At 44.2% G+C, this 17,526-nt stretch overlaps 7 protein-coding genes across 9 annotated transcripts in view; 3 read left to right on the forward strand and 4 right to left on the reverse strand.

Moving 5' to 3' along the window:
- The window catches only part of cv-2 (crosveinless 2-secreting protein), a 141,457-nt gene that overhangs the window by 91,872 nt on the left and 32,059 nt on the right, over positions 1 to 17,526 (forward strand). The window lies entirely within an intron of this gene.
- Positions 1 to 17,526, reverse strand: part of dom (domino helicase) — a 131,514-nt gene that overhangs the window by 42,524 nt on the left and 71,464 nt on the right. The window lies entirely within an intron of this gene.
- On the reverse strand, positions 1,238 to 4,139 carry Acox57D-d (acyl-Coenzyme A oxidase at 57D distal). The gene is made up of 8 exons (XM_018106533.3): positions 3,918 to 4,139; positions 3,364 to 3,526; positions 3,014 to 3,306; positions 2,541 to 2,946; positions 1,972 to 2,478; positions 1,802 to 1,907; positions 1,583 to 1,738; positions 1,238 to 1,516 (listed from the first exon to the last, which is right to left on the reverse strand). The coding sequence occupies exons 1-8, from the start codon at positions 4,057 to 4,059 to the stop codon at positions 1,256 to 1,258; spliced, it is 2,034 nt and encodes a 677-aa protein (XP_017962022.1). The 5' UTR covers positions 4,060 to 4,139; the 3' UTR covers positions 1,238 to 1,255.
- On the reverse strand, positions 4,031 to 7,123 carry Acox57D-p (acyl-Coenzyme A oxidase at 57D proximal). Its single transcript, XM_018106534.3, has 7 exons — positions 6,888 to 7,123; positions 6,443 to 6,605; positions 6,089 to 6,381; positions 5,626 to 6,031; positions 5,060 to 5,566; positions 4,885 to 4,990; positions 4,031 to 4,819 (listed from the first exon to the last, which is right to left on the reverse strand). Exons 1-7 carry the CDS (start codon positions 7,024 to 7,026, stop codon positions 4,403 to 4,405), a joined length of 2,031 nt encoding a protein of 676 aa, XP_017962023.1. The 5' UTR covers positions 7,027 to 7,123; the 3' UTR covers positions 4,031 to 4,402.
- On the reverse strand, positions 7,466 to 17,463 carry LOC108654925 (acyl-coenzyme A oxidase 1). Of its 2 annotated transcripts, none has more exons than XM_089262356.1 (7): positions 17,285 to 17,463; positions 9,577 to 9,739; positions 9,222 to 9,514; positions 8,760 to 9,165; positions 8,193 to 8,699; positions 8,028 to 8,133; positions 7,466 to 7,973 (listed from the first exon to the last, which is right to left on the reverse strand). In XM_089262356.1, exons 2-7 carry the CDS (start codon positions 9,729 to 9,731, stop codon positions 7,557 to 7,559), a joined length of 1,884 nt encoding a protein of 627 aa, XP_089118482.1. In that variant the 5' UTR covers positions 9,732 to 9,739; positions 17,285 to 17,463; the 3' UTR covers positions 7,466 to 7,556. The 2 variants fall into 2 exon arrangements, with proteins under 2 accessions (XP_089118482.1, XP_017962025.1); XM_018106536.3 differs by lacking the exon at positions 17,285 to 17,463 and adding an exon at positions 10,142 to 10,349.
- On the forward strand, positions 10,615 to 12,305 carry eEFSec (eukaryotic translation elongation factor, selenocysteine-specific). 2 transcript variants are annotated; one of them, XM_018106975.3, is made up of 2 exons: positions 10,615 to 10,929; positions 10,983 to 12,305. In XM_018106975.3, exons 1-2 carry the CDS (start codon positions 10,683 to 10,685, stop codon positions 12,278 to 12,280), a joined length of 1,545 nt encoding a protein of 514 aa, XP_017962464.1. In that variant the 5' UTR covers positions 10,615 to 10,682; the 3' UTR covers positions 12,281 to 12,305. The 2 variants fall into 2 exon arrangements, with proteins under 2 accessions (XP_017962464.1, XP_017962466.1); XM_018106977.3 differs by having other exon boundaries at positions 10,741 to 10,929; positions 10,976 to 12,305.
- On the forward strand, positions 12,411 to 13,460 carry bisc (TM2 domain-containing protein 1 biscotti). The gene is made up of 3 exons (XM_018107004.3): positions 12,411 to 12,794; positions 12,859 to 13,061; positions 13,122 to 13,460. The coding sequence occupies exons 1-3, from the start codon at positions 12,532 to 12,534 to the stop codon at positions 13,205 to 13,207; spliced, it is 552 nt and encodes a 183-aa protein (XP_017962493.1). The 5' UTR covers positions 12,411 to 12,531; the 3' UTR covers positions 13,208 to 13,460.

Raw genomic sequence — 17,526 nt, forward strand, 5'->3', positions numbered from 1 at the left:
TTTTTCTACTGCGCTTCACCTAACTTCAGCTGCTTCCTCTTCCATGGCTAAAAATCAAAATCGAAAATAAAATATAACGCATGCAACAATTGTGCATTTATTTAGCTTTACGTTCGACTTGCGCTCTAACTAAATTGTTTATAATTTTTACAATGCATAAAAAGAAGAACACAATAAATATTAAAATAAACAAAGAACAAACACGCAATAGTAAAAGTCTATTATTGTTAAGTTTACAACTAACTCCTGCCTACACTACACATACACACACACACACACACACAATCACACAATACTGTTAAAACCTTACAAACACACACACACACACAACATAAAATTAGCCGCAATATTTGTTTAAATGTTAATCGAAAACCCTTTGAAGAACCCAAAACCCTTCAATTTTAACGCTCATATGCCATATTTTCATTATGAAAAGAAAGTTATAATAATAATTATAATAATAATAGCATAAAGTTAAGCCAACTAAATCAATTGTGTGTGTAATTATCATGTATGATGCATATATAATTAAATAATTCATATGTAATTTAACTATATATACACAGCAGACAGTATAGAAATGTTTAAACAAAAACTTTCATCATTATTAAAAAAAAAAAAACAAAAACAAAAAACAAAAACCGAGAAGAGAACAAAAATACAATCCACACACACACAACACACACATTCTGCATACGAATACCAACTTTTTCTACACTGTAAAAAACGCAACTGCAACTTTTTTATACACATATACTTACTCGTAGCTGTACTACGTTCGATTCTCGCTATCTCTCTCTTTTCAAAAAGTTTACATAATGTGTTTTATTTTTTTTTTATTGCTATTATGTAAGCGTTTAGTTTGTTAGTTTATTAAATGCGCTGAATGTACTGAGAAATTGGTTTTGATTTGCTAAATAAAAACGGAATAAAACTAATTTAAACAATACGAAAGAGTGTTAACATCTGGAAATGGGAAGGGGCCTCAGACGATTTTTTATAATCCTCTTAGCTTAAACATGATGTAGGAATGATTATAATGATAGTTGATGAACACTTACCGTATTTCAATAACTCTCACGAGTAGTATTTATTTGCTATATCTCTCTCCATCCATGGTGATAAAAAGGTTGGTTGTTAAAATATTATATCATTTGGCACATTTTTATTTTGGACCTGCCATTAAATTCATGTCATTTAATTGTATTTTTGAAATGCAAGCAATGGTTAACTTTCATCCTTTGTATTGCACTCTTTACAATCTGGCCTTCATCAAGGGTTTCAGATAGGTCTCAAATGATTTTTGCACTGGTCGTTGGTTCATGGTGCTGCGTTTGGCCGCATCGAAGATTCGTGGATAGACATTGCCATCGTAGCTGCCCAGCACCGAGTTAAGCACGCGATCATGATAGTCGAAGCCATCACAGATGGCAACCGCATCGGGACGCAATTTCTCTAGCGACACTTCCAGACGCTTCTGCAAAGATCTCAGATCGGCATCGGTCAGATGGACAAACTAGAAATGCGAATACATGATTAATAAGGTCTAACCAAACTGCAATATTATAAGTGTTATTATTACTCTCAAGATCTCGCCCAGATTGTTGAGGACAGTCTGCACCAGGAACAGCTCCAACACATTTTCCAGCACCCTGTTTAAGGCGGGCGAACGATTCTGTGCATTAGGTCCAGTAATTTGGTTCAAAAACGTTTCACACACAAACTGGCGACCATGGAACTATCGAAGGGATTTAATGCAGATTAGCTATTCAACTAAAGACAGTTTAATTAAATGGCTTACCTCGGCTGCTCTGGTGAGCTCGATACCCGTGTTGTTGGCTGCGACAGCCTGTGATTGCCCAGCAGCAATTCTCTCCGACATGTTCTCAAATGCGATGCGTGTCTTGCTATAAATACAGAAAATACAGAAGGGTTTAGTCAGTCTCCTGGCTGTACATCTCACACACTTACTGGGCAGCTGTATATTGCAATGCTTGAATAATGATCTGCCAAGAATTGTTCCACTTGGGGAATTCCTTCAGGCGCATAGACGACGCAAAGTAGCCATACGCGGGAGAGACGCCCTGGCCTTGCTTAAAACTGTTCCAAGCCTTGACCAGAGCACGCCCAATCTGCAAGAGCAGCACGGTGTTTTCGCCTTCATAGGTGTACGCAGCTACCGCGTTGCCGTAAATGTTACTCAGATTGGCAGCAATGTGATAGCCATGGCCGCCAGTGGATAGACGCAGACGCTCAATGCCCGCGCAGCTGTCGGTGGTGCAGAGGACCTTCAGGGCACACGACATAATGTGCATGTCGGGCAGACGGTCGAATTTTCCATTGTTGGCATCCAACACCGTCTGATCGTACAGCTCCCACATGTGCTTCGCGGCGATGTCGTAGGCCATGCCGGTCGCTATCTCGGGGAACAGTTTCAGTCGCTGTGTCACGTGGTCAATGATCTGCGGCTCGGCCTCACTGGCAGGGAAAAACAAAAGAGTCAGAGAACTATATCAAGCAGTTAAAGGTGTCTTACTTACTCGGGCTCAATGGGACTCTGGCGACGCACGGCCGAGTACCGAGTGGCTATGGTGGCCGCCTGGAGCAATAGCGATGAGTTCAAGTTAACGATGAGGCAGCGCGTGTAAACCATTGTCAAGTAGTTAACCCTCGAGGCGGGGCTGGCGATGAAGGTGCCGTCGCGCTCCACCTTGGCGTACTTCATCAGCATGTTGGTGCGTGGGATGCGCACGTTCTTCAGGCCCAGAAAGCCCTGGTTGACCGCAGCCATGCCCAACTTCTTGCCCACCTCGCCAATGTCAATGCCTGGCAGAGGCATGTGGGTCTCCGGATCACGCAGCGGCACAATAAACATTTGCACACCCTTGAGTTTGCCGGATATGTACAGCTGGGCAACCACCATGGCGTGGTTGGCCGTGTGGCCCACTGTGAAGAGGATTGAATATTAATACTCAAGCACTCAAGATTAAGTTTATATATGCAAAGCACTTACTGCCGCCGGGCCACCACTTGTAGGCCTCCAGGTTGGGCGTGTTGAGTACAAACTCGCCCGCTCTGGGATCGTAGTCGGCGCGTGTCTCGATGCCACGCACATTGGTTCCGTGGGCCAATTCTGTTTGGGCATAGGTGCCAATTATATTGCAGTTCTCGGCCAAAGTTCCCCACTTCTCCACCTGCTCTGGTGTGCCCTGACCCTTGATCACGTCCACAAACATGGTAATGTGGGTGGCCAGCGGATGATTAGCCGGAAAGAGTCCGTGGCTCTGAACGCGGAACAGGCAGCCACTATGAATAATTATAATTGGATTTACTTCAGTTAGGTTAAGCGTGAGTTAAACTTACGGCCAAATGTCCTTGCCGCCCGGATTCAGTTTCTCCTGCAGGGCCTTCAGCTTAGGTGCTGCTTCGGCGACCTTCTTTACGGTGGAATTGTAGAGATCCTCGTGGGACATGTACTCATGGTTGATGCCATAGCCGTCCTCCAAATCACTAAAGATAGCAAGCTCTAAAGATGAAGATAAGATGATACAATATTAAAAGTCTATGGGAAGTGCATAGTTCATATCAAAGTCTGTCCTACCAGCCTTTACACTTTGGATTGCAGATATTAAATGCAATCAAAGAAGTAAATACAATTCAGACTGATAACCAAAATCAATGGACATAAAGACATAAAGCACCTTATCAAACATTTTGCTTACACGTGAAATCAATAGACAATGTATTTGATATAATCTAATGGACTTTGCCGGCTAGCTAAACATTATTAACATTTCTGATAAACAGTTAGCCGAGCAGCGGCTAAATCACGTAGCTTACGAAGGGCACGAGAGCAACTGAGAGAAAGACAGAGCCAGCAAGCTTAAGCTGTGTGAGTGTGTGTGCGCTTTGCTTACCAATTTTTCTCTTCAATTCAAGTTTATCAGCTCCCCCCTGCCACCAGGCAGCAAACTCGTTCACATCAAAGCTGGCCGACGAGCGCTCCTTTTGCAAATCAGGATTAACAGTCGTTGGTATTAGATTTTTAATATGCGACATCTTAGTATATTACAATATTTAACAAAAGACCAGACAATAATAAAATAGAAAGCACGATCGCTGCTGTCGCTCCAAGCTACAACGCTCAACTGAGACGATAGCGCACAGAGCGAGTATGAGGAAAAAAGCTTTGAGGGCAAAGTGCAGAGCAACAAGCTGAAGAGCTTTCATCACAATATACTCGCTGAGCGCACGTCAAAGAGAGCGCAGATAAAGCATAAATCAACTTGTAAGCGCTGCTGCTGATGCGATTAACAAGTGTTTACAAATCAATTAAGAGTAAAATACATACATATATACAATAATAAGAAACAGAACTAAGAGACGAATATACATCAGCGTTTTATAAGTTGGACTTCATGAAGGGCCCCAGGTGCTCGTGGAAGCTCTTAGGCACCGATTTTTGGTTCAGGGGCGCATTCATAGCGGCATCGAAGATGCGCTCATAAGCATTGCCATCATAGGAGCCCAATGTGGAATTCAATTGCTCATCAGCGAAGTCGAAGCCATCGACAATGGCCACCGCATCCGGGCGCAATTTGGTCAAAGCTGTCTCCAGACGTGTCTGCAGCTTGTTCAGGTCCTCATCCGTTAAGTCCACAACACGGAGGATGTTGTTCATGTTGTTCAGTGTAACGTTCACTAGGTAGAGCTCGAGCAGCTGCTCCAGCACTCGATTAAGAGCTGACGAGCGCTTCTTGGACTTTGCCCCAGTTACCTCAGTGAGGAATGAATGGAAAACAAATGCGCGACCATGCAGCTAGGGAAAAAATGTAACTATACTTAGATTATACACTCTACTGAAAAGAATTAATGTAACTGTACCTCTGCAGCCTGGGTGAGTTCAATGCCCGTTTGGTTAGCGGCAACCTCCTCCGATTGGCCGTTGGCCAAGCGCTTGGCCAGATTATTGAAGGCGATGCGAGTCTTGCTAATGAATGTAAAGGGAAATTGGATTATGACAGATCAGAATTAGGCATTTATCATACGCATAACTCACTTTGCTGCAGCAAATTGCATTGCCTTAACCAAGTTCTCCCAACTGCCCGTCCAGACTCCAAACTCGGGATTCCGCTGCACCTCTGCAAAATAACTGACACTGGGTGCTAGGGGAGCTCCACTCTGTGCCGCGCGCCACGACTTCATCAGGAAACGCCCAATCTGGAGTAGAAGCACAGTATTTTCCCCCTCATAGGTGCAGGCAGCTGTTGCGTTGACATAGATGTTGCCAAGATTAGCAGAGGTCAGGTAACCATGACCACCACAAGCCAATCGCAGACGCTCAATCCCCGCGGAGGCATCGCTGGAACAGAGCACCTTCAGAGCACAGGAGAGCGAGTGCAGCTCGGGCAGTCGCTCGTATTTGCCCAGGTCCTTATCTCTGGAGGTGGCATCAAACAATTCCAGGAGGTAGTCACAAGCATTACGATAGGCCAAGCTGGCGGCTATCTCTGGGATGACCTTCAGCTGTTGGGTGACATGATCCAAGATCTGAGGCTCGGGCAACCTGCAAAGTAGTTTCTATATGTAAACAAAATATTGGTAAAAGCACAGAATAATTCATACTTGGGATCGATGGGACTCTGTCGGCGTACAGCGGAGTAGCGAGTGCCAATGGTGGCTGCCACGGCCAGAATCAGCGACATGTTGCGGGCAATGATGCAGCGAGTGCGGACCATGGCAAAGTAAGTGAGGGCATCGGCCGGACTCTTTACGTAGGTGCCATCACGGTTCACCTTGGCATGCCGCATGAGCATCCGAGTGCGTGGAATGCGCACGTTCTTCATACCCAGGAAGCCATTATTAACGGCCAGGAAGCCCATCTTCTTTCCAATCTCACCTATGTGCACGCCTGGCCGTGGCTCATGCGTGTCTTCCTCTCGCACCTGCACATAGAATAAGTGAGGTCCCTTGAGCTCTCCATCTATGTACAGCTGTGCCATGACAATCGAATAGTTGGAGCACTGGCCCACTGAAAAGGATGGAAGTTAGGATTAAGGCAGTTATCATTAGTTAATGTACAACTCACGTCCGCCTGGCCACCACTTGTAGGCGGTAATGGTAGGTGTATTCAGTACAAACTCATCCGTCTCCCGATCGTAGTCGGCGCGTGTCTCCAGGCCACGCAAGTAGGTACCATGTCCCAGTTCCGTTTGGGCATAGGCCACCGATACTTCGAAGCGTTCCACCCGCTTGCCGAACTCTTCGTACTGTTCGGGTGTGCACTGATCCTTCAGAGCGTGAATTACCATCACGAACATCACGGTGAACGGATTTCCCACTTTGTGCAGACCCCAAAGCTCGGGCGAATCATACAGCGTACTGCAATATATAGAGAGGCAGTTAGAGAAGAACTCTGTTTAAGAGAGTTACATTTACTCACGGCCAATATTCGTTGCCACCTGGATTTCGCTCTGCCTGCAGCTGCCGCAGCTTTTTCGCCACATTAATGCTGTTCTTTACGGCGAACTCGCACATGTCCTCATGTGACATGTAGTCGACCTGATTGAGGGCAGCAAAGTCAACATCCTTATACATGTACTCTTCTGCAAACAGAGGGAACGAGAGAGAGTTAGAGCCAAAGAGTAAAAAGTGCTTAGTCAGCATTAGTAGTTAGTCTTAGATGTTTATTAAAAACATAATAAAGCTGATTTTAGCTTCGACATCGAGATTGCATTTGTTTATCTGGACCTTTGACCACCAATGTAGATGTGATAACAAACGCAAACGGTGTGTTGACATTATACAGATGTACATACATACATAGTATTAGAAGCAGGTATTTACGTTGTTGCATGCTTAAGTATTCCAAACTTGCTCTTACTTACTGATGCCTCTCTTAAATTTCAATTGCTCTGCGCCGCCCGCCCACCAGGCAGCGAATTCTTCGCTGTTGAAGCTAGCGCCATCGCGTTCCTTTTGCAGATCGGTATTAACTGTGCTGGGTATCACGCTGCTTGCAGACATATTAAGTACTTTAATTTATTTATGTTAATCGAAAGTTTGATCCCAAGCAACCACCACTTGCCACGCGTTCCAGATCGCAACTGAAGTCGTATTGAAATTTAATGGAAATTTAAAGTCGAAATCGTTCACTCTCTTTACCGGTTCTCTTCTCTCTCGCTCTCCATATCTCTTTGCTACTATCAGAGTCGTTTTATGAAGAGCTTTGAACTTAAAAAGCTTTCATGTTGTAAAAATAATCATAACCGAAATACATATACATATGTATGTGCATACATATATGCGTATATGCGTGTTGCTTACTGCATTGAGGTAGGTTGCGAGTGCTTTTGTTTGGCACACTGTCGCCATCTGTTGTAAATAAATTTGAGCTGAGTTTTGTTTAGGTTTCATTCAAAATAACTCGCGCGAACCATACAATTAAATTAACAAGAATATTATCAAAAAATTAATAATATAAATTGATATACAAAATTTGCATAAGATCCCCAATCCATACAATATGCATTTAGTAATTTTTTTAAATGTTCGTTTCAGATGTTTGATTTCATGAACGGGCCCAAATGCTCGTGAAAGCTTTTCGGCACCGACTTCCGGTTCATGGGAGCCTTCAAGGCTGCATCGAAGACTCGCTCGATCATATTGCCATCATGAGATCCCAGAGTTGAATTCAACTGCGCATCACCAAAGTCAAATCCATCTACAATGGCCACCGCATTGGGCCGCAGTTTGGCAAGCGCCGCCCCCAGACGAGCCTGAAGCATGTTCAGATCTTCATCGGTCAAGTTGACCACGCGAAGTATATCACTCATATTGTTCAATGCAACATTCACAAAGTATAGCTCCAGCAGATCCTCCAGCACTCGATTCAAGGCAGGCGAGCGAGCCTTGGACTTTGGCCCTTTTACCTCAACAAGGAAGTTGTGCAGCACAAAGGCACGAGCATGTAACTATACGAAATATGCGTATATATATGAAAATATATCAATTGAGTCATACAGTACCTGAGCTGCCTGCGTGAGCTCAATGCCTGTGTGGCTAGAGGCCATTCGCTCCGTTTCTCCTTTATCGATCCGATTTGATAAACTCTTAAAGGCCAGACGAGTTTTACTGAAGAATATAAAGTAAATTACAGGCTGCATGAGAATTTAAGACTACGGACAACTCACTTAGCAGCAGCAAATTGCATTGCCTTCACCAAGTTCTCCCAACTGCCTGACCACAATCCAAACTCCGTATTCCGCTGCACCTCTGCCAAGTAGCTGGCAGTGACCGCAAGTGGAGCTCCACTCTGAGCTGCACGCCACGACTTCATGAGGAAGCGACCAACCTGGAGGAGAAGCACAGTATTCTCCCCCTCGTAGGTGCAGGCAGCGACTGTATTTACATAAATATTGCATAGATTGGCAGAGGCAAGATAGCCAAGGCCACCGCAGGCCAGACGCAGTCGCTCAATGCCCGCGGCGGAGTCACTTGTGCTCATAACCTTCAAGGCACACGAGAGAGAGTGCAGCTCGGGCAGACGATTATAGTTGCCCTGATTAATATCCTTGGAAGTATCGTTAAAGAACTCCCTGAGGTAATTGTAGGCTAGGCGATAGGCCAAGCTGGCAGCTATCTCCGGAAAGACCTTTAACTGTTGAGTGACATGATCCAAGATCTGCGGCTCGGGTAAACTGAAAATGGGAATCACTTCAGCTATTATGATATTTTTGACTATCTAGGGAGTGTAACACCTGGTATCAATGGGAGATTGGCGACGCACAGCCGAGAATCGCGTGGCTATAGTGACTGCTGAGGCCAGCGCGACAGCCGAGTTGCGAACCACGATGCATCGCGTGGAAAGCATTGCAAAGTAGGTGAGAGAGTCCACAGGACTCTTTACGTAGGTGCCATCACGATGCACCTGGGCATGGCGCATGAGCATCCGAGTGCGTGGAATGCGAACGTTCTTCATACCGAGGAAACCATTATTGACGCCCAGAAAGCCCATCTTCTTGCCCAGCTCGCCAATGTGTACGCCTAGCCGTGGCTCATGAGTGTGTTCCTCTCGCAACTGCACGTAAAACATGTGTAGCCCCTTAAGCTCTCCATCAATGTATAGTTGTGCCATAACTATCGCATGGTTGGAACATTGACCCACTGGAAAGGATGGAAGTTAGGATTAAGAGCTCATAACTAAAGTATAAGCCACTCACATCCCCCTGGCCACCATTTGTACGCTGATATGGAAGGCGTATTCAACACAAACTCATCCGTAAGCCGATCAAACTCAGCGCGTGTTTCTAGACCACGTAAATGGCTGCTGTGACCCAGCTCCGTCTGGGCATAGGTAGCCGTTACCTCAAAGCGTTCCACTCGCACACCAAACTCTGTGTACTGCTCCGGGGTGCATTGAGTCCTTAGAGCATCCACCACGACCATGTACATCACATTGAAGGGATTACCAGCCTGATGTAGACTCCACAGTTCTGGTTCGTCAAAGAGTGTACTGATGCATTGAAAACAGTAGGGTATGAATTCAATCTATATAAATAAACTGTTTTTACTAACGGCCAGTATTCATTGCCACCAGGATTTCGTCGCGCTTGTAGCTGGCGTAGTTTTTTCGCAGCACCTATGCTGGACTTTACGGCGAATTCGCACATATCCTCATGCGATTTGTAATAAAGCTGTTGGCTCTCATCATAGTCGAAATCCTTGTACATATACTCGCCTGTAAATGGAAAAAATAATATCCAAAAAATATTAAATAAATCTTAAAACTATGTAAAATACGAATAATATATTCTTATTTAAGATTAAAGAACGCTTCAAAGCGAACCTTTTGAACTTCCACTCATTTGCATTATTTAAAGTTAAAGGCTGCGAGCATGCTAAATTAATTTGAATATAATTTTAAGCGCTATTATCTGTGTTCCAAGCGTAAAAAACTTTAAGCTCTCGAAGTTTTGTGGAGGATACAAAGCCAAATCTCATTTGGGGAGTTCCTTTGACAAAACTTGCTTTAATTTATTTAATATAATCAATTTGCAGTCTTAAAATAAAACACAAATTAGATTACAAACACTCGAGCAGAAATAAACAATTATAGAATAACTAAATATTTTGAACTTACGAACAGTTCTATTTAACTCAAGTTTCTCTTTTCCACCCGCCCACCACACTGCAAACTCTTCGCTGCTAAAACTGGCGCCCTCGCGCTCCTTCTGCAGATCGGGGTTAACCGTTTTGGGTATGATATTTTTTGAGGACATTTTTGCAAGTCAAACTTGTTTATTTCTCTTAAATTCTGACCACTCCACAGTAGATGTTAATTACAACTAAACGCGTTGAATCGAACTCACTTTAAATGTAACGTGAGTTCATTTCGAAACGTAGAATTTATACATCTGCTGCTGAGACTTGTTGCCTATTAAAGCTCATCTACAAACTTGCATTGGAGCTCGTGGAAATCTCACACTCATTGTTAGAATGAGCTGAGCAAATTTATAATTGCGTTACATTCATTGAAGTTGAGAGCGAACAATTTTATTATTAACCGAATTACTATAGTCGCCATCTGTTGTCTGTTTTTGTAACTAAGCATTTATCGATAGTTTACCGATGAACCGCATGTGTAGATTATGTCGTGTGTGCGCCCTTATTATTTGTAAACAATGACAACGAACTTCAATGTCGGTCTCTTGGGCCATGTAGATAGCGGTAAAACTACTTTGGCGCGTGCCTTGAGCTCTATCTCCAGCACAGCGGCGTTTGATAAGAGCCCGCAGTCCGTGGAGCGAGGCATTACACTCGACTTGGGGTTCAGTGCTCTCGTATTGGATCAACCGGATGGATCGCAGCTACAATTGACGTTCGTCGATTGTCCAGGACATGCGTCGCTCATACGTACCATCATTGGAGGTGAGACTTGGAGGGCGAAAGCTGAAAATTAGCTCATGAAGTATAGCTTACAGGTGCCCAAATCATTGATCTGATGCTGCTTGTGGTGGACGCACAGAAGGGAATGCAGACGCAGACGGCAGAGTGTTTGGTCATTGGCGAACTGCTGAAGAAGAAGCTGATCGTGGTCATCAACAAGATCGATGCACTGCCAGCAGAACAGCGCGCCTCCAAGCTGGAAAAGCTTAAAAATAGGTTAAGGAAGACTCTCTCGGACACCAGCTACGGCGACCAAGTGGGCATCTTTGCCGTCTCCGCCTTGGAAGGCACAAATATTGAGGAGTTACGATCGGGTCTACGTGCTGCTTACCATGTGCCGCAGCGAAATACAGATGCACCGTTGCTCATGTATGTCGACCACTGTTTCGCCATAAAGGGGCAGGGCACCGTTTGCACGGGCACCCTACTGCAGGGCCAAGTGGCCATCAATGACACAGTGGAGCTGCCGCTGTTGGGCGAGAAGCGTAAAGTGAAATCTATTCAAAGATTCCGCCAGCCGGTGGATAAAGCCAGTACTGGCGATCGAATTGGCCTCTGCGTCACCCAGTTCAATGCCAAGCTCATGGAGCGTGGCATCATAGCTCAGCCAGGCTATCTGCGTCCCGTTTATGCGGTTTGCGTGAAGGTTCAGCCCATTCGGTACTACAAACAGGCAATCCGCTCCAGAGGCAAGTTACACATCAGCGTGGGCCACGACACGGTTATGGCCAACCTGACGCTATTCCGGGATGAAAACGCTGTTGCCTGTCCAGAATTCGACTGCAGCAGGGAATATGCGTACGTAGAGGAGCTGCTGCCGGCGGAGGCAACGTCTGACGATGGCCTCTTTGCACTGCTGCAGTTCGAGACGCCAGTGCTGACCACCGTGGCCACTACGCTAATTGCCTCTAAGCTGGATATGGATGTGCACAGCAACAGCTGTCGACTGGCCTTTTGGGGTCGCATCGCCTGGCAGACGCACTGTGTCAACTATCAGAGCGAAGTTCTCCCTCAGCTGCGCGTATTCAAAAGAAAGCAGAAGGAGGGCAGCGTACAGCGCGTTGTCAACTCGAATGAAATCATTGTACATAATCTCTTTAAAAAGGAAGCCAACCGCGACATGTATGTGGGCAAGCGCGTGGAGTTGTCCACTGGAGAGGCAGGTTACATCGAACGCACATTTGGACAGACTTCGAAGGTGTGCATTGTATTCAGGGATGGAATCTCGAGTGCCACGCTGGAGCAACTTAAATCGGAACAGGCCAAGGAAGTTCGCGTGCTGTTGAATTGCAAGAAATATGTGTTTAATAAACAGGCGGGCCTGTTTCAATAAACTTCAAGTATTAAACAATTCAAAAGTTAACATTCGCGCATTTTGAATTAGCGCCATCTGTTGCATATGTGTGCGTATATTTAGTCTTTAATTTTACAGCACTGCATAGTTATCGGCGGACCACCACAACGTAAGAGTACAAGAAGAAGACGACACACAAACAAAACAAAACAAAGTTCTTGCAAATGTCTAAGCATAATTTGGAAAATAATCATAGCAAAGTTTATACACTGTTATAATACGATCACAAAATGTTGTGGTACGTAGCGTTGCTGCTGCTACTGCTCAGCTATGTGTCGCAAACAGAACCCGTAACTGTGGACTGCAACGAGCTGCTGATGGGGCAATTTATGTGCCCCGATCCCGCCAAGAATCACATAGATCCAAAGACTCAACAGCTACGTGGCTGCACAAAACAAAATCGAGCGCGTGTCTGGTGCATAGCTGCCCCCGAAATCAATTGCACCGAAACGGGCAACTCAACGTTTACACGAGAGATGCCCTGCAAGTGGACGTAAGTGCGGGTCACTGCCCTTTTTGAGCCGGCTACAGTTCTCCTTTTTTTTTATTACTCGCAGCAATGGATATCACTTGGACACGACATTGCTACTCTCTGTGTTCCTGGGCATGTTCGGTGTAGATCGTTTCTACTTGGGCTATCCGGGCATTGGGCTGCTCAAATTATGCACTCTGGGCGGCATGTTTCTTGGTCAATTGATAGATATCATTTTGATAGCGCTACAGGTGGTTGGACCTGCTGATGGATCGGCCTACGTCATACGTATGTATACAGATTATAATTTTGTTTCCAACTTAATTTAATTATTCAATTCTGTTTCAGCTTACTACGGAGCGGGCATAACCATTATAAGGAGCGATAACACAACGTACCGCTATTGCAATCAGCTATATTGCATGCAGCAGTAAATCAAGTGGATATTTCTGAAGATCAGACTATATACTAAGCAACGACTTGAAACCTATTACTAATTGTAGTTAAAATTTAGATTGTTAGCTCAAAGATTTGTTATATATAAGTTAGCTAATGTAAACAACACAAATGTATATAAAACCAAACGAATTGTTGCCAAAATGAACTAAGAACTTTAGCTTCGCGTCTCGCTGCAGCTAGCAGTTGCGCTCAGTAGATAATTGGGCCTACTTGTAGTTGTACTTGAAATCTTGTTTGCAACTTGAATAATTGCCGAGTTCAGTCAGAGCTGGATCGGGAGTGACTTGGTCGACACGCTGACGCAGACTCCATGCAGACGGTAATCAACGCAGATGACGACAACGGCGCAGCTCAAGATAAAAGTCTCTTATAGGGGGGCATACGAACCGAGCATTGCGAATTTCGAACTGCGATTTCGATTGCGCATGATGCGGATTGCTGTTTGCAGTATGCTGTATGCTGTATGCTGTTGTACGTTCTGTGGGCCTTTCATCTGATTGGCATTTCCGAAATAATCAGCAACATTGCATCGACAACGGCACGAAATGAAGAAAACAACACAAACGAGGTTGGAAATGCGTCGCTTGTTCGATTTAATTGCCATGGCCAATGTTTGGGGTCGCGTGTAATTCAATGCCTTTTAATTAGGCACTCAATTAAAGGCAGATTCGCGACTTCGCGATGAAAGTCAAAAAGCAATAAATAAAGCGCATCGCGTCACATGCAAAACATGCACAGCACAGCAGTTGGCGAGTCAGTGAATGTCCAACTGTAGCATATTGCTCATACGCGCTGTGGCTGGGTGACTTATATGTTTGCTTGTGTACATTAGTAGTTATATTGTTGTTTACCCAGCCACGCCACCACGCCACCACGCCCACGCGCCCGCACTCCCCGCTCAGTCTGCTTTCTCCCAATGCCATTATGTTTGCCTCCAACCGCAGCTGTCTGCGTCTCAGCGTGTGTCCAGTTTCAATTAGCCAAGCTGACAGCCAGTTGCAAGACTTTTCATATAGTGTGTTGTCCTTGTTGTTGCTGCTCTAGCTGGCTTTATAGTTGTTGTTGCTGTTACTGCTGCCGATGCTGCTGTTGTTGTCGTCGCACACCCATCTATGTAATTACAGCATGCGACTTTTGCCGCCTGTGTAAACAACGCGACGCTTTGATCTCTGTCTGACAGGCAGTCAGCAGTCGCAGTTGGCGCTACTTAGCCATCAGTTGAACTGAATGAATGGGAATAGGAGTAGCTAGCCAGCCAGCCAGCCAGCCAGCCAGCCAGCTAGTGTTTGCCTTTGTGTTGTGTCAAGTGCCGTCCCAATCCCAATAATGGTATCGCTTACTTCTGGCCAAACTGCTTCAACTGCTCAACTGCAGGCAAATGAACTTTGCCGATGGCCATTAGAAATTTGAGCAGCTTGTTTGTGGCTTTCTTCTATGGATACCCTGTATGAGCACACTGCTTAACAGGGTATCATATTTATGTCTATGTGTTATGCATGTCATAGTCGAAGGTTGACAACTCTCGAGTAGGCTGACAAGTTGAGGCGGTTAAGTCATGTTTAACTTTCTCTTTTGCTACGTTTGCAATCTTATCTGTATCATGCGAATGAAAAAGAAAGAAGAAAAGTCCTGTCATCTTTTCACACCTCGCTTGATCTATTTATAGTTAAGTCTGTCATTTATAGTTTACTTAAATTAATTTATTATTTATTATATAGCACATTGACATCTATGTACTTTGATTTTCTTAGACTATTACAAACTTATATACATATGTACCTTAACAATATATTTTCTAGTTAATAATAAGATGATGTATGGTATGTGTACTTAGATCATTCAAATCTAAAGTCTGACCTTGCTCTAAGGGTATTTTCGAGTTGTGCATATCTCCCAGAGCCCTCATATCCTACACTTGCTTCTTTTTTGTTGCCTACAACGCACGTGGCTTCCAGCTCATGGAAAATGCCCAAAGAGCTACGCAGTTCGAACTGAGAACTCTGAGTTGAAAGTTTAGTGGGTGCTCCGTATCTATTTTGCTTGGGATTAGGCCACAGCTCAGGTGACGCTATAAAACAGTTAAAAATGCAAAGCGAAGGCAGAAAGCACAAATTGCTAAGCACACACAAACACACACACACACACACGCACACACTCGTACACAGCAGATACTACGTAAAGTACGGCAAATAATGGCTTATTGCAAATATTTGCAGTTATCAAAATAGAATCGAAAACTGTTTTATATATAGACGCCAGAGCTGCAGGAAAAAGATGGGAGAGTTGAGCCCCACATGGACGTAGGTAGGCGTGGCTAAGGTAGAAGGCAGAGAGGCTGGCATTGCGCTGCTTGTGCTATTTGCATAGCGCTTAGAAGCTCAACGGCTAATTACGCTCAAGTGGCGTGGAAAATTGTGGGTCGAAACGCTTTCCCTCCGGACCCCAAGCCCCAGCTGCTGCGACTGCTGCTGGCAATGACGTTTATGCCAAATTGCTTTTAAAGTTGTTTACAATAACAGTTAACTCTATACAAATATAAGTAATTTAATGAAGCGCAATTATTGAATTTACAAAAGTAAATCATAGACTGCGTCAGGGTCTGCCACATGACGCCACAGCTGCGGCCGATCTGAGCTGGGGCTGCGGCCGGGTGCTGTGGTTGCATGCATGCGAGGCAGCGGCATTTGCAAATTGTTAGCTAGTTGCAAGTTCTCATAAATAATGGCAGCCTCTTGTGACAAAATGTGCGCCTGGGAAAACGAAAACCGAAACCAACTTCGATTCGCAACGTGGCGATGCGGCGACGCGGCAACTGGTAACTGTTGAGGCTAACAACAGCATTCGTGATAACTGCGCAAAGCTTTTCCTTGCTTAGCTCTAGCCTGGCCGGCTGTATGCCTATGTCTAGCTAATCTTATACAATGAGTGCATAAATCATCTCCTGCTGCCCGCTCCTCCGCCCACCTGCCCGCTGACTGCATTTTCCATGGCATTTGATTACATTGAATGTGCTTTTCCTCAGCTCCAGCTCCAGCTCCAGCTCACAGCTCACAGCTCTGAGCATAAATGTCAAATGCTTACCAATTTGATTTGGCGTTTGGCTAAGTATAAATTATACCAGGCAAAAAGATAAAACACCTGACTACCTCCGCCCCCATATGCCCGCACTGCGCGCCTTCAACGCCTGCTCAGCTCTATCTAGTCAAAAGTTGTCTTTAATTTGCGTTTAAGCCAACAATTTACCAACTTAAGTGTTATTATCGCATTTGAAACAAATGCCATAAAAGATTTGTGGCTTTTGAACAAGTGCGGCTAAGTGCTAGTTGCTGTATTTAACTGTAAAATGCAGCTGTTTGTTGCTGCTGCTGTTCATGTTCATGTTGCCGTTGCTGTTGCTGTTGTTGTAATGCATGTGCTGTTGCATTTAGTTAATGCATGATTCCAAATGTCTATGCCTTGTAAATGACATTTGCAATTTGTTTGGGCCACTTTAATGTGAAAATGTTGTAGACATTTCTTCTTCTTCTTTTTTGCTCAAGCGGGTTGAAATATGATTTAGTTGAAATATTTTTAAGACATAAGCATAAGAAAATTTGAAGGAAATATATGTATATTATGCTCTTTGAGTGAAAAGTATAAAGCTTAAGTGGAATATGGACTTGTCTCCCAATTTAAAACCAAATCTAGTTCCATTTTGTTTCTATAGTTCAAACATGTATTCTAGAATTCATGAATGAGTTTTCCCCACAAAATTCATTCGCGTTCAAAACAAACGAATTTCGATTTTATTGCCCGCAAATGAAATATATTGACTCATTCCTTAAGACTTATATTCCCATACATTAGCAGATGCAAAGTTTATTGCCTACTACACTTCAAACATGTTTTAACATATTCTTTATGCTTTCTGATAAAAAATTGTACCATAATTTATATTAAATTCTACACAAGCAGTAATCTGTTTAATTTCCTGGTAAATTTGCGCGATTTATTATTCGTTTGCAAACAATTCCCCTGGGGCGAGCTCCTCAACTCACGCTATTAAAACTTACCTAATGGATCATAATGATATCTTTATAGATAGGTAAACTTCAATTGGCCTTGCATAGTTTGCGTTCCATTCATGAAATAAAAGTGATGCCGCCGCCGCTGCGCATGATTATTGGGTTAGGTATTCCGAATGGTATTTCCTTCGACAATTGCAATATCAGAGCAAACAGAACAATGTTCGAGGCATATTAAAATGCCAGTTGACAAACTCTAATTTGCAGCGCAGAATTCTGGGAAGCGTCTG

This window comes from Drosophila navojoa, chromosome 5 (assembly GCF_054131105.1).
Source record: "Drosophila navojoa isolate 15081-1374.11 chromosome 5, UAZ_NAV_1.0, whole genome shotgun sequence".
NCBI lineage: Eukaryota > Metazoa > Arthropoda > Insecta > Diptera > Drosophilidae > Drosophila > Drosophila navojoa.

Excerpts from the sequence above, each read along its gene's own strand:
- Acox57D-d (XM_018106533.3), bottom strand. The coding sequence starts at position 4,059 with ATGTCGCATATTAAAAATCTAATACCAACGACTGTTAATCCTGATTTG. Across the intron at positions 3,307-3,363 it reads GGCGGCAAGGACATTTGGCC|TGGCTGCCTGTTCCGCGTTC; the intron begins GTAAGTTTAACT and ends AATTATTCATAG. Across the intron at positions 1,517-1,582 it reads ATCTGGGCGAGATCTTGAGA|TTTGTCCATCTGACCGATGC; the intron begins GTAATAATAACA and ends TCGCATTTCTAG.
- Acox57D-p (XM_018106534.3), bottom strand. The coding sequence starts at position 7,026 with ATGTCTGCAAGCAGCGTGATACCCAGCACAGTTAATACCGATCTGCAA. Across the intron at positions 6,606-6,887 it reads GAAATTTAAGAGAGGCATCA|AAGAGTACATGTATAAGGAT; the intron begins GTAAGTAAGAGC and ends CTCTGTTTGCAG. Across the intron at positions 5,567-5,625 it reads CAGAGTCCCATCGATCCCAA|GTTGCCCGAGCCTCAGATCT; the intron begins GTATGAATTATT and ends ACTACTTTGCAG.
- LOC108654925 (XM_018106536.3), bottom strand. The coding sequence starts at position 10,280 with ATGTCCTCAAAAAATATCATACCCAAAACGGTTAACCCCGATCTGCAG. Across the intron at positions 9,515-9,576 it reads GGTGGCAATGAATACTGGCC|TACACTCTTTGACGAACCAG; the intron begins GTTAGTAAAAAC and ends TCAATGCATCAG. Across the intron at positions 8,700-8,759 it reads CAATCTCCCATTGATACCAG|TTTACCCGAGCCGCAGATCT; the intron begins GTGTTACACTCC and ends TCCCATTTTCAG.
- eEFSec (XM_018106975.3), top strand. The coding sequence starts at position 10,683 with ATGACAACGAACTTCAATGTCGGTCTCTTGGGCCATGTAGATAGCGGT. Across the intron at positions 10,930-10,982 it reads CATACGTACCATCATTGGAG|GTGCCCAAATCATTGATCTG; the intron begins GTGAGACTTGGA and ends TATAGCTTACAG.
- bisc (XM_018107004.3), top strand. The coding sequence starts at position 12,532 with ATGTTGTGGTACGTAGCGTTGCTGCTGCTACTGCTCAGCTATGTGTCG. Across the intron at positions 12,795-12,858 it reads GAGATGCCCTGCAAGTGGAC|CAATGGATATCACTTGGACA; the intron begins GTAAGTGCGGGT and ends TATTACTCGCAG. Across the intron at positions 13,062-13,121 it reads TGGATCGGCCTACGTCATAC|CTTACTACGGAGCGGGCATA; the intron begins GTATGTATACAG and ends ATTCTGTTTCAG.